The sequence below is a fragment of the Ruditapes philippinarum genome, unplaced genomic scaffold (genome assembly GCF_026571515.1).
Source record: "Ruditapes philippinarum isolate M1 unplaced genomic scaffold, ASM2657151v2 ctg4287_1_1_1_1, whole genome shotgun sequence".
Classification (NCBI taxonomy): Eukaryota; Metazoa; Mollusca; class Bivalvia; order Venerida; family Veneridae; genus Ruditapes; species Ruditapes philippinarum.
Genome location: NW_026852319.1, coordinates 17838 through 33339, shown reverse-complemented (window position 1 = coordinate 33339; position 15502 = coordinate 17838). Strand labels below are relative to the sequence as shown.

The 15502-nt window shown below is 33.7% G+C and overlaps 1 protein-coding gene across 1 annotated transcript in view; it reads left to right on the top strand.

The window, feature by feature from the left end:
* The window catches only part of LOC132756635 (pre-rRNA-processing protein TSR1 homolog), a 30267-nt gene that overhangs the window by 6551 nt on the left and 8214 nt on the right, over window positions 1–15502 (top strand). The window contains exons 4-16 of the mRNA XM_060747757.1: window positions 372–484; window positions 1284–1479; window positions 3349–3419; window positions 4019–4175; window positions 6457–6633; window positions 7279–7435; window positions 8074–8156; window positions 9600–9734; window positions 10518–10585; window positions 10973–11065; window positions 11867–12026; window positions 12775–12826; window positions 13190–13395. Of these exons, the coding sequence (XP_060603740.1) occupies window positions 372–484; window positions 1284–1479; window positions 3349–3419; window positions 4019–4175; window positions 6457–6633; window positions 7279–7435; window positions 8074–8156; window positions 9600–9734; window positions 10518–10585; window positions 10973–11065; window positions 11867–12026; window positions 12775–12826; window positions 13190–13395 (1668 nt within the window). The remainder of the gene's footprint in view (window positions 1–371; window positions 485–1283; window positions 1480–3348; window positions 3420–4018; window positions 4176–6456; window positions 6634–7278; window positions 7436–8073; window positions 8157–9599; window positions 9735–10517; window positions 10586–10972; window positions 11066–11866; window positions 12027–12774; window positions 12827–13189; window positions 13396–15502) is intronic.

The window sequence follows — 15502 nt, the reverse complement described above, 5'->3', positions numbered from 1 at the left end:
GTGTGAAGATATGAATTACATGTCTGAAAGTGCATTTTGGCAGGTGAAAAGATGTGTTTTTAGCATTTAATCAATCAATCGCATTGTATGGTATATTTTGGAATACGGTATTGAGTGTGGTGTTCTGACACCTTTTTTAGTCTCCCACACATTCTTTGACAGTAACGTGCTGGGTTCTGCAAAATTGTAAGCAGGACATCTCAGGCCTTTCTCTACTTGTAAAATTATCTTTATTAGATAGGAAGTTACAACATTACCATATTTCAGTGTTGATATGATGTCTAAAAAAGCCAGTTGTCCTTAAGGAATATCCCTAGAAGCTATAATGACTACTGATGTTAAGGTATGTAAATGATTTTCTTGTATTATAGTTGGTTGTTCCCCTACATGCTGAGGTGTCAACATCAAACATTGTAGAGAAGATCTCATCTTGTACAGAATCAGTTGCAACATCTAAAACAGAATCAGGAATAACACATGTTAGGTAAGAGAAAATAAACATTGGAATTACGATTGTCAGATAGGACATACTAGGCTATGGAATTACACTTGTCATGTATGTAAAAAAACATTGGTAGGACAAAATTAATTCTTGAATTACACATGTCAGGTAGGGAAAAATAAATAGTTGAATTACACATTTCATGTAACTGGAATTGCACTTGGTAGATAGGACACAATAAATGCTGGAATTATAAAAAATGTAGGAGCTAGGACCAAATGACGGAGATATTTTTTTTCCAACAAGATGTTGTTACTAGTATTTTATACATTTGACTATGCATTGATAAATAATGTCAAACTACTTGCACTTTACTGCTGTGAGTATAAATACATGTCAAAAGGCTATACATTTAGTTTCTACAAGGTTTTGATTTATACACAAGCGCTTATGTATGCCTGATGCAATGAAAAAACTGCTTTGATCTATTACTACAAGTAAGATATATAGAGGATATTGAATGAGTCTTTAATACAAAATTTATTGAACGAGTAGAATATTCTATTTATTACAAAAAATAAGAATGGTAAACTGTTAAAAGGAGTCATTTTCATTGACATGCCTATAGTGTAATGTTAACATTAGCTCACTTTAATGCTATGTTTATATATATAGAACAAATGACGTTATTTCAAAGTGTTATTACACTAATTTAATATCATTTTTATTAAACAGCTTTAATTCACTCCTACCCTAGTTTATGTGATTAAAAATATATGATATGACCTTTAACATATGTATTCAAAACAGTGATATCATAGCCAATTCTTTTCTCTTACAGTGTCCAGAGATTTAAGCAGCGTGTAGAGTTTGTCACAGTTAAACATGGAGACTTATACAGTATATTAGACGTGGCCAAGATGGCTGATTCTATCATGTTTGTCATGTCACCAGACTCGGGACTCGATAGATTTGGAGAGAGTTGTATATCCTGTTTGATGGGTCAGGGTTTACCTAGTGTTACACTAGTTGTACAGGTAAAATATTTACTTCAAAAGTTTATTGGCATTCAGCAATTTGCCTTTGGCCAATTAATATACCAGTATATCATTATGGCAAAAACAATTAACAAATAAAAAACAAATAAACGAATATTTGTACAATGATGATAATCACGATCAGTAGACATTTATAATTCAAAATTATTTGTACATGATAAAGCACATGTATTTATGTACTGTATAAGTGGTTAAGTTAGCGACACAGAAATATAGGACAATTTTGAGAATTGGCGACAAACATGTCATTAAATTCTACCCTGGAAAGATTTGCTTATTTCCTTCTGCGAAATGCTGGAATTTTAAATTCACTAAATTTTCGACACACGGAAATATCCAATTATCCAGTATATCTGTAGGTGAACTACTTTATAAAACAATATTAATGCATTTCAGTTGACAGTGAATTTATATTTTAATTATTTCACAGTAATATATTTATTACAAAATATAATTTTCACACTTGATTTAAATGCAGATGAAAAGAAATTAATTATCATAATTTAAACTCAGTGAAAATATTGTCATAAATAAACTCCAACAAAAGTAAAATGTGGGTAATTATGAGTGGCACATGAAATCTGCACAAATTATAATAAAAAATGTAACAAAATTTTTATTAGCTCGACTATACAAAGTATATGGAGAGCTGTCCTACTCGCCCGGCGTCATGGGGCGTCCGTGGCCGAGTGGTTAACGTTGTTGACTTCAAACCACTTGCCCCTCACCGCTGTGGGTTGGAATCCCGACAGGGACTTTGGATTCTTTCATGTGAGGAAGCTATCCAGCTAGCTAACGGAACGTCGGTGGTTCTACTCAGGTGCCAGTTTATGCAGCCCTGAAATAATGCACGGAAGGGCACCTGAGGTCTTCCTCCACCAGTAAAGCTGGAACGTCGCGATATGACCTATACTGTGTCGATGTGACGTAAAACCCCAAAACAAAAAACAAACGCCCCGCGTCGGCGTCCACATCCAGATTTGCAGATTAAAGTTTTAGTGCAGTAAAATATATGTTTCACTATAACTTTTTCATTTATTAAGGTATCAACTTCAAATGTTCCTTATCATCAACCACATCTTATGTGACATGGTTCATAACTCTAGCACCAATATTGCTAGAATTATCTCCCCATAAACTTAGATTTTTTTACTAGAAAAATGTAATTTTTTACTATAACTTTTTTAGTTTTAAAGGTATCTACCTCAAACTTCAAATACTTATTCCTTATCATCAATTACATTTTATGTGACAATGTTCATAACTCTTGAAGCAATATTTACAGATTTATCTCTCTTTGAACTTAGGATTTTCTTTAAGAAATATTATAACTTCTTTACTTTTTAAGGTATCTAATTCAAACTTCAAATATATATTTCTTATCATTACACACCTGTTGTGTGACAAGGTTAATAACTCTAGCGTGACTATTTCTAGAATTATTCCCCTTGACCTTGGAATTTATGTTAACAAATGTTTTTTTTTTTTCTATAACTGAATACATAATTATACATAATTGATTTTTCTTTCATACATTTGTAGTTTTGTCCTCCTTACTGCGTCCAGTATTTTATTAGTCGAGCTTCACTGTCTCCTGTGACAGCTCTTGTTTTTTTATGGAATCATTTAATCAACAAAAGCAAAGTGCCATTATAATTTGATGACGTTGGGCATTAGTGAGCTTGCCTTTTACGTAGCAAAATCAGGGTATATCACTAAAAGCCACTATAAAAGCATTAAATAGAAAAAAAAATTGTTTTTTTAGTAAATATCTGACTCAAACAATTATAAGAAAGAGAATAAATAATGTTCAGAAATTCCTTGAATGGTTAATGGTTTACATTTTAGGGTTTGAAAGATTTACCCCCAAAGAAACAGAAAGAAGTAAAAAAGTTCCTGCAAAAAACTGTTGAAAAATGGTAAGTGATGGTTGAGCATAAATTAATCATACTGAAACTTGTAAATAACTAATGTATAGGTCATCTTAAAGCTTCATCTTAATTTCCATTCACCCTGTATCAAATTTATTCAAACATATCAGAGAAATTCACAGATTACCAGGGTCAGTTTTAGTTTCCAATATGGCCACAGCTGAAAAAAATAATGTGTTAATCTTGAATAGCTTTTTATTATGCACCTTTGAAAAGATTTTCACTTATCTTTGTACATGAACACAACCTCTTCACAACAACAGGGACAAAAACCTTCTGGAAGTATTGGTAGGACTGAACATTTTACTACTGTAGATTATACATGTCAAGAGCATCATCTCTCGTCTTTGCCACCCACTTATGATGCTACTCCTAATGGGTTGTGTAGTTATATATTTTGACAGTTTACCCTCAAATTTCTGGTGAATTAGAAAAATGTCTTTTAAAAACATTTTTAATGGTACTAAAATATCATTATTTCCCTTTTATTAAAATTAATCTGTAGTATTTCTCTTATAAAGAATTAAATCTGTATGATACCTGCCTTATTGAAATGAATCAATCTCTATTATCTCCCTTTATTTTAGGTTTCCAGATGATAAGTTACATACACTAGACTCAGAACAAGATTGTATGCTAGTTTTACGTCATGTGACCTCACAGAAATTGAGAAATATTCACTACAGAGAAAATAGACCACATCTATTATCCGAACATATCCAGTTTGAATTGAATCAAGATTCAGTAAGTTAATTGTTGGCAAATTGTTTTTGTACAGTTACCTCTTATTAAGGATTTAACTATGATCATTGTATATAATATGTCCAATTACATTATAAGTAACCAAATATTTGTGTTCAGCCTGTTTTTCAAGTCGTAGTGACGTTCTGTACACATTAAATATTGGTAAATTCTTCAAGCCTTTGATAGGATTTAATGTAAATCATTTCTATACAGGATTCAGAAGCTTTTTTATTAGCTCACCTGTCACAAAGTGACAGGGTGAGCTTTTGTGATCGCTTTTCGTCTGGCGTCCGTCTGTCCGTCGTCCGTAAACTTTTTCTTTAAATGACATCTCCTCATAAACCGCTGAGGCAATTTCATCCAAACTTCACAGGAATGTTCCTTTGGTGGTCACCTTTGAAAATTGTTCAAAGAATTTAATTCCATGCAGAACTCTGGTTGCCATGGCAACCGATAGAAAAAACTTAAAATATCTTCTTTTAAAAAACCCAAAGAGGTAGAGCTTAGATATTTGGCATGAAACATCTTCTAATGAGTGTCTATCAAGTTTCTTCAAATAAAAGCCCTGGGGTCAAAATTGGCCCCACCCCAGGGGGTCATTGATTTTCCCTATATGCATATAGTAAAAGCTTATAAAATCTTCTTTTAAAGAACCCAAAGAGCTAGAGCTAAGATATTTAGCATGAAACATGTTCTAATGGGTGTCTACCAAGTTTGTTCAAATAAAAGCCCTAGGGTCAAAATTGGCCCCGCCCCAGGGGGTCATTGATTTTCCCTATATGCATATAGTAAAAACTTATGAAATCTTCTTTTAAAGAACCCAAAGAGCTAGAGCTAAGATATTTAGCATGAAACATCTTCTAATAAGTGTCTATCAAGTTTGTTCAAATAAAAGCCCTGGGGTCAAAATTGGCCCCGCCCCAGGGGGTCATTGATTTTCCCTATATGCATATAGTAAAAACTTAATAAAATCTTCTTTTAAAGAACCCATAGAGCTAGAGCTTAGATATTTAGCATGAAACATCTTCTGATGGGTGTCTACCAAGTTTGTTCAAATAAGAGCCCTGGGTTCAAAATTGGCCCCGCCCCAGGGGGTTATTGATTTCTCTTATATGTGTATAGCAAAAACTTAAAAAATCTTCTTTGAAAAAAAACAAATAGCTAGAGTTTAGATACTAAGCATGAAACATCTTCCAGTGAGTCTCTACCAAGTTTGTTAAAAAAAAAGCCCTGGGGTCAAAATTGGCCCCGCCCCGGGGGGGCATTCATTTTCCTTATTTGTGTATAACAAAAACTTAAAAAATCTTCTTTGAAGAAACTCAAATAGCTAGAGTTTAGATATTAAGCACGAAGCATCTTCTAGTGAGTGTCTACAAAGTTTGTTCAAATAAAAGCCCTGGGGTCAAAATTGGGCCCGCCCCGGGGTAAATTGATTTTCCTTATAATATTATGTGTATAGCAAAAACTTAAAAATTCTTTGAAAAAACCCGAATAGCTAGAGTTTAGATATTAAGCAGGAAACATTTTCTAGTAAGTGTCTACAAAGATTGTTCAAATAAAAGCCCTGGGGTCAAAATTGGCCCCGCCCCAGGTGTGTCACTGTTTTTAACTAAATGTGTAAAGAAATAACTTGACCAGCTAGACCTTAGATGTTTAGCATGAAACATTTTCTAATGGGTGTCTACCAAGTTTGTTCAAATAAAAGCCCTGGGGTTTAAACTGGCCCCGCTTCAGGGGCCTATATACAGGTGAGCGACTTCAGGGCCATCATGGCCCTCTTGTTATTTTTTCATTATTTAATAACAAAATTTGGGGAATAGCATGTGGAAAAGAAGGCCATCCACCAGTTAGGTCAACAAGTACCATTTGTTTGTTGAAACTAGTGATATGTTACAATTCTTGAATTTTAAATCTGTTCATTATTTTATATTTTGGAGGAAGACCTCAGGTGCCCGTCAGTGAATTTTTTCAGGCACAAATGAACATAAGTAGAACCACCAAAATTCCCTAAGCTAGCTGGATAGCTTATTCACATGAAAGGATCCAAAATCCCTGAAAGGATTCAAACCCACAGTGGTAAGAGGCAAGTGGTGTAAAATCAAAGACCTTAACCACTTGGCCATGGACACCCCCTCAACTGTTAGTGACATATCTAGAGTTAAGATAAAAATTCCATCATTGTTTATAGCTTTAAACTGGAGTATTATGTAATTATGCAAGAGCGTGTTTTTTTTTTATTGAGAGAGATTAAAATATAATATTTTAATGATATTTTTAATAGGAAACAGAGGGCACTTTGAAGTTGACTGGTTATGTTAGAGGTCAGTCAATGTCTGTAAATAGACTGGTACACATAAGTGGACTGGGTGACTTCCAGTTGTCACAGATAGATGTGCTAGATGATCCCCACCCACTGACAAAATCAGATAAACACAAACACAAGGCTGGTGATTCACAGGTATTTGTTAGTTACTTATTGAATTTGTTAACATATTTTCATGTTATTTGCATTGAGTAAGTTATATTTTCCCAGTTTTTCTGTAAGTGCCAGTATTGACAAAACCACCAGTACATGTATTTAGCCTAGCGAGCCAATGCATGGCCTAGTGGTTAAAATTTCGGACAAGTAATCTAAGAATCGCTTGCTGCATGGGCTCACACCCTGTCAGGGGCAGGCGGTTGTTTCCTTCAGCAAGAAACTTTCCACTTAATTCTCAGTACTGGTTAGTAGATTCAAGGGTGTTTTGATAAATAAGCTTATAGCTGCTTACACAATTGAACTAAAGTAAATTCTGTATAATCTTATGTACAGACTTATGTTTAAACATTTAAAAAATTATCATTATAAAACGTGGAATATGTAGTTGTAAGGCATGGGGCAGAATTCTGAAAGCTATAATTTTTGGAGTTATGTCCACTTTTTAAACTTAGAAAATTTGTCAAAATTGATTATCGATATTAGTTGCCCTTAACAAAAGGAGTGTTAACACCACATTTAGTGTTTTTGTTATATGCTGAGAAAAGAATGTTTAATATCTTAACTTATTGTTGCTAGGCAACAATTTAGATAAAATGATACATAAAGCTAATGTAACAATATCAGGATTATGAGATGATGGAAGAACCAGAGAAAGTAACAGCCATGTCAGTACTGAAGCCAGATACCAGTAAACTAGAGAGCCTCGAAAGCGAGGTCGTTCCTGACCCGATGGAGGGAGAACAAACCTGGCCAACTGAGGAAGAACTTGCTGAGGCTGAAGGTAGTATTATATAATAATGATTCTTGTGTTTAAGAAGCCTTTATTATTAGTTTAATCAAGGGAGTACTGGGTTTACAGGCTCATCAGTTTGAGACCTTTGTGCAGTATTTGTTTTTCTTATTGCTAATTTGTAGCCTTTGCATTCATGCTGTCTGACTGAAGTTGAGAATGGACAGTTCCAAAAAAGGAATCTGGACAATTTCATTTAAGAAATTCAGCATTAAAAGGGTTAATATTATTAACTTTCATGTTTGGATTGAAATAGTTTACATCAGAATAATTGTAACATGTATATATAATTTTTAACATGACTATTTGATGAATATGGATAGCTATTGTACTTTCCTGCCATCAGCGTCACAATTTGGTTAAGGTTTTGCATGCAAGATAGTATCTTAAAAACAATTGAGGGGAATTGTTTGAAACTTCATACACTTGTTTGAGAGCTTAATAGGTGTACACTCCCTAAGGCCCATAATTCTTAACATGAATTTTGACAAAGATTTAACTTCTTGAACTGAGAAGATACTACCTTATCAAGGATATTGTTTTGCTTCCAAGCACTGAGAATAGTCAAGCAACTGTCCTATGGACAGCTCTTGTTAAAATATAATCTAATGAATATCAATATTATTCAGGGAAACAGGAAAAGGTGACAAGGCGGGTACCAAAAGGAACTTCTGATTATCAGGCCTTCTGGATTGTAGACGATGAAGATGAGGTATAAAATCTGTGTAGAAATAATGGTTTTACTTTTAACCTGCTAGAACCAAGTGATAAGTCTTTGCCACCAGTATAGAGCCAGACCAGCCTGCACATCCGTGCAGTCTGACCAGGCTCTATACTGTTGGCAGCTCAGTTTTTGTATAGTTTGATATTGAAATCCCTTGAACTTTGAATGGACTGTTTTAAATTCAAAGCTGGACAGATCCATTATGGAAATATAGCAGGTCAAGGGTTAAATGTAAGAAAGGCCACAATGGCTGATGATTAAGTTACTGGCTTCATGTTAAATGCCTATCACTGCTTTTGGTTTGAATCCCATTAGGGACTTTTGATTCATTCATGTGAGAAAACTATCAAGCTAGCTTACTGGAAGTTGTTGGTTCTACTTGTGTGTCAGCATGCTCTTGCCTGAAATAATGCACAAAAGGGGCAACTCAGGCCTTCCCTATTCAACTGTTGTTGAACAAAGTATCTAAAAGGTCTTATTTGTGACCTTTACCATATTAAGAGAATAACCTGACCTACAAAGGTCAAAGTTCATACAGTAGTTACCTGTTATCAGCAGATAGTCTTTGTTGTTTTGGAGTCCGAACTGAAGGTTTCTGTGTATGCATGATAAGTCTTGAATCATGGAAGTTAAACATCATTCTGATAAGATTAACAGAACACAGTATTGCCTATGACACAAGTTTTACCCATCTACTTACCTTAAAGCTACTCTCCCACACGAAATGGGTCTAAAAACATCAACATAATTGTTTACAGTGATTAATTTTAATATGCATACAAATAAAAATTTGCAATTTCCACAATATAACTGTTACCTAATGGTTGTTATGTTTCATTTGGCACAGTTATAAACACTGCATTTATCACACCTGTGAACATGTAGTTAGCAGGACAGCTTGATGCAGGTAGAACTTTCTATATATATACATGTATCAGTTTTGAACTTGATTACCAAGATAAATATTCTTCTTTTTTGTCTCTTTTCATAGACATAATTTTCTATGATATATTGTGAAGCATTCGATTGCAGGATAAAAATCTTGCCAAATGAACAACTGTTCCACCCGCAACCAACAAATCTACTTGCAACAAGTAAACGAATGTGTTTATAATTTAAGTCAATATTTACACAATAAAACATTACGTTTTGAAATAACAGCATGATAGACATTGCAAAAACCATGACTCAGATTTTATTTCGTCGGACAAGACATGTTTTAACCATCTCCTTCCATAGAAAAGTACGAGCCTGTGATGAAATTTTATCTTTTAATGACATTTTATTTAAAAATCGTCCAAACTACAATGTGTGGGATAGTAGCTTTCATATGGCATGTGGACGCTTCAGTGTTGTATATATAAACAGCGCCTGTTTGTATTGATTTAACAATTTATGCTTCTAATTTTTCATTCCACAAATTGATTGCAGGAGGGTCCTGCAGATGATGATGATGATGATGATAATGATGCAGAGATGGCAGCCATTGATGATGATGATGATGATGTTGATGATGATGATGATGAGAGTGTAATTTTATCAGAAAGTGAGGAGGAATATGAAGATGTAAGTATACTTACGTCACATATAAATAAGTTTAACACATATTTGATTGTGAGTCAACTTTCTGTTTTATCAATACTGGTGTCTGTGGAGGAAATATGGTTTACATTTTAGTAGTGGTCATCGGCCCATAGTTAGACAAGCAAACACCATATTCACCAGTCTAACTTTACTTTAGATTCTAATTTACTTTGTAATGTCCTTATACATATATTATAGATATACATGTATAGATGTATATGTATATAATTACCTTGAATATTGATGTACATATATAAATACCTTGAATATTGTTGTACAACTTGCCACTCACCACTGTAAGTTCAAATCCTGTCATGTGAGGAAGCTATCTAGGTAGTTTATGAAAAGTTGGTAGTTCTACTCAGGTGCTTGTTCTTGCCTGAAATACAGTGCAGGGAGGGGCACCTGAGGTCTTCTTCCACCAGTAAAGCTGGACTGGAAAGTTGCTATATGACCTATACTGTGTTGGTGTAGGGTAAAACCCAACCAAAACAAAAACAATTAGATATACATTTATAATAATTTTAAAAAATTTATGTACATATATAATCCATTTATATTACTAATGTACATATAAAATCACTTAAGGTATTGATGTACATTATTTAATCACCATAAATATTGAAGTGTATATAAAACCAACTGAGCTCTTGATGTATGTATATAATCACCGCCTATATTGATGAATAATCACATTAAATAGGTCACACTGTAATGGACAGGTTTCTAACAATATAAAACATTTTGTTCACAAACATTCTCTAGGTTACTGTAGGAGAAGATAAAGACCAGAAATATGATGAGCAGATGGACTTGGCAGAAGAACAGTCTGTGTAAGTACCATTTTTAACTCATTTATATTCATATTATTGTCAATCAACCATATTCTTCATTAAAAATTGTGCAAGAAAGTACATAATTGGATAGGAAATTTTTATGGCATATGGCATTGCACTAGCGCGTGGAAAGCATGGCAAAATATTGTGTTTTTTTAAGGAAATACAGATAATGAAATGTGAAATTACTTATATACTTTTATGCAAGAATAGCACTATTGCATTTTTTTTGTGCCCTATTAAACCTCTTTCCATATAGTTCAGGGTTTTAATGCATACTTGTGCTTCAGCAGATTTTAATGCACAAAAAAGGTGCATTAACCCTCATTTTCTTGTTAAATATTAAATATTTTTGTCATGTTTAACATTGTTTCTTACTTTTAGATTTGCCAAATTAAAGCAGGAGAGACAACATGTTATGTTCCCAGATGAAATAGATACACCACAAGATCTTCCTGCACGTACACGATTTCAGAAGTAAGTGTGCCTTACATATTGAAAATTATATTTAAGTGCAAACTGTATCATAAGTATCAGGTTCTTTATTGAGTCAATAGGTCAGTTACAGCGACCCTAATCAATCAGTAGGTCAAAGGTCAAGGTTACAGTGACCCTAATGAATTAATAAGTCAAAGTTTAAGGTCATGGTGACTAATGAGTCAGTAAGTCAAAGTTCAAGGTCACAGTGACCCTAATGAGTCATGAAGTCAAAGATTAAGGTCACAGTGACCTTCCTATGCATAGTGTTTGTGCACAGTCTGCGATATAAATCACAAAGCCTAAAAAACCAGAGATTGGTTAATTATTCCAAATTGCTGAAAAAATTTATTTACATTTAGAATTTGAATAAAGTTGAACATTTTCTCTACATTTATTGGCTTTCTGCATTTGTGTGAATTTAAATGAATTGTTACTACAATTTCAGAAAGACAGTCATTAAAAGTAAGCCATTAAAAATCCTTTAAGAGGAGTAAATAAATGAGCCGCGTCACGACAAAACCAACATAGTGCGTTTGCGACCAGCATGGATCCATGCTGTTCGCTATCAGTTTCACTACTTGTAAATAGGGTTGGTAAGCGAACAGCATGGATCCTGATCAGACAGCGTGGATGCGCAGGCTGGTCTGGATCCATGCTGGTCGCAAACAAATTATGTTAGTTTTGTCGTGACGCGGCTCAATTATTTCATTAACCCTCTAAACTTAATAAATTAACCCTGTACATGTGTACACATCATCCCACTATTTGTATTCAATGACTGATAAATTATATTTTTAGATATCGTGGATTGAAAAGTTTTCGTTCATCACCATGGGATGCAAAAGAGAACCTGCCGTTTGACTATGCTAAAATTTTCCAGTTTAATAATTTTAAAAGAATGACAAGAAAGATTTTGTACAATGATATTGAAGAAGAGGAACTTGATAATAGTGTCTTGGTAAATATTTTAAAACAAAACTTTTGTTCTGTTCTTCCATCTTGAAATCTTATTTATAATGCGGTAAAAATATTTTTTAGTTCTTGAGAACTGAAAGTTTATAATCATAACTTTATAACTCCATTAATTTTGAATTATTGTCTTTTGTAATTTTTCATACTTAACTTTTGTGGCATAACTCAGCAATTATAGGAGTTGTCAATTTAAAGAGGACTTCATCGATGGATATACATTGCATAGAACAGAATTGGTTTTGCATAAATTTGGAGTTATTGCCCTTGTAATTTTTCATATATTTTTTTTTCAGGGGCATAACTTTACAATTTTAGATGTTGTCAACTTAAAGCTTCATAGATCGATAGTTGCATAGTACTTTTTTATTATAGATGAGATTTGGTTTTGCATAAATTTGGAGTTATTATCCTTTGTTATTTTTCATACTTGAATTTTGTCTGGAACATGAAACTGAGGTCAAAAGACCTAAAAGCATGAACTTTAAAATTCTTGCATAGATCAAGTGATGCATCTAAAATAGAAAATAATGTTTAAAAGATGATAAAGAAATACACTCATAATTAAATTGAAAATTCACAGCTAAGTTATCAAAATATAAAGTCACTGTCCACTGAAAATCACGTAATAAATTAAAGTAACAGGTCAACATTGATATAACAGCTTTATATGAGTATGGTATAACCAAACACACTCATTTCAATTTTGTATATGATGATGTTACTTTATCTTTCAGGCATGGACATATGTGAGGTTACATATAGCAAATGTTCCTAAATCATTCATGGGTGAGTTAATACAGTCCTTACTTTGTGTACCAGTACAAATTCTGGTAAATTTATAACTTAAAGAATTATAACTTACCACATAAAGACTGACCAGTATGAACAATGTGCTGTTTTTGGTTTGAAACTACATGTATATTAATGATTCGAACATGTCAGTGCATCAAGGAAAGGTGTTATTGTTCCTTTTTCCAGAACAAAATCATTAGTTTTGATTTTTTCCAGAAATTTATTATTAGTTTTAATAAATTTTTTAAAATCAGTTTGACAAGATTACAATTCATTTATTGTAGAAATTATTACACATAGAGATTATCTTAGTTTGATTGGAGGTTTTAATGTTAATATGTTTTTTGTATTTTACAGACAAACATGAGACTGGTGCACCAGTTGTTGTATTTGGTTTGTTACCACATGAGCAGAAAATGTCTGTCATTAATTTAGTTCTACGCAAGTCACATGACCTGTGTCGACCAATCAAATCAAAGGATAAACTTATCTTCCACATTGGTTGCAGACGATTTACAGCCAATCCAATTTTCTCTCAACATACAAATGGCAACAAACACAAAGTATGTTTTATAATTCCTACAGCTATTTATATTTTACATTTAACATAGCTTCATCTGGTGTAAATAAATGATATACATAATTATGTGTGTTTACATCAACTTGTTAGATACAGCCCAACCCCGATTATTCGAATTGTTGGGGACTGAAAATTTTCTTCGAATAAACAATGGGTCTGAATTATCGAAATCCGAATATTTTATTAAATATTATATGTCCGAAAACTACTCCACTTTGGCCAGTCATAGCAAAACTACCACTCACAACACACTTGTTTCCGGCAATTAATCGAGAACAATAAATATTCATGAAAAGATGGGTAAAAATAATTTTTATTGGTATTGAAGATAAATACTTGCAGTTTACTCACATTATGTATTGTTTAGTTTCGTGCAAAATCTTGATAATGGCCTGGTTGTCACTACGGTATTTACAGCTAAACTCTAGTATTTTTGGTTAGAGTAAAGGCTCTCATGTAGCGTTACAATCAATGAAGAAGAAACAAATCTTCTGGATGTTTTGATAAATGCACATAAAGAGGTTCATGAAAATTGTCGCTGCCATCTTCAAGCAATGGTTAGAGTCGATGACTTCTAATCCAGTTACCTCTCTGGCGTGGGTTCGAATCCCGGGAGATGCTTTTGTAGTTTAGAGCGGAGGAAGGTAGTCTAGAACAGGTGTAACTCTCCAGGAACGATGGTTAGGAAACTACCCGCCTATATGACTGAAAAACTGTTGGGGGGAAAAGGCGTAAAATGAAACAAACAAATCAAGCAATAACAGTAAAAACCGACACGGTGTATCATTTTTATACCCCCAAAAACGAAGTTTGGGGGGGTATATAGGAGTCACCTGGTGGTCGGTCGGTCGGTCGGTTGGTCGGTCGGTCGGTCCAGACGTCCGTTGCATTTTCCTTGTCCGGAGCATAACTTGAAGACTAATGGTTGTAATTTAATATAACTACATACAATGGTCAAGCACATTGAGAGGAAGTGCAGTGCACAAGAACCATAACTCTATCTTGACTAATTACAGAGTTATTGCCCTTTGTTACTTTTCCTTGTCCGGGGCATAACTTGAAAACTACTGGCTGGAATTCAAAACAACTTCATACAATTGTCAAACACATTAAGGGGAAGTGCAGTGCACAAGAACCATAACTCTATCTAAAGTAATTACAGAGTTATTGCCCTTTGTTACTTTTCCATTGCTTTTTTTGTCCGGACCGTAACTTGAAGACTAATAGTTTGAATTCAATATAACTACATACAATGGTCAAGCACATTGAGAGGAAGTGCAGTGCACAAGAACCATAACTCTATCTTGACTAATTACAGAGTTATTGCCCTTTGTTACTTTTCCTTGTCCGGGGCATAACTTGAAAACTACTGGTTGGAATTCAAAACAACTTCATACAATTGTCAAACACAATAAGGGGAAGTGCAGTGCACAAAAACCATAACTCTATCTAAAGTAATTACAGAGTTATTGTCCTTTGTTACTTTTCCATTGATTTTTTTGTCCGGAGCATAACTTGAAGACTAATGGTTGGAATTCAATATAACTACATACAATGGTCAAGCACATTGAGAGGAAGTGCAGTGCATAAGAACCATAACTCTATCTTGACTAATTACATAGTTATTGCCCTTTGTTACTTTTCCTTGTCCGGGGCATAACTTGAAAACTACTGGTTGGAATTCAAAACAACTTCATACATTTGTCAAACACAATAAGGGGAAGTGCAGTGCACAAGAACCATAACTATATCTAAAGTAATTACAGAGTTATTGCCCTTTGTTACTTTTCCATTGCCTTTTTTGTCCGGACCATAACTTGAAGACTAATGGTTGGAATTCAATATAACTTCATACAATGGTCAAGCACATTGAGAGAAAGTGCAGTACACAAGAACCATAACTACATCTTGACTAATTACAGAGTTATTGCCCTTTGTTACTTTTCCTTGTCCAGAGCATAACTTGAAAACTACAGTTTGGAATTCAATACAACTTCATACATTTGTCAAACACAATAAGGGGAAGTGCAGTGCACAAGAACCATAACTATATCTAAAGTAATTACAGAGTTATTGCCCTTTGTTACTTT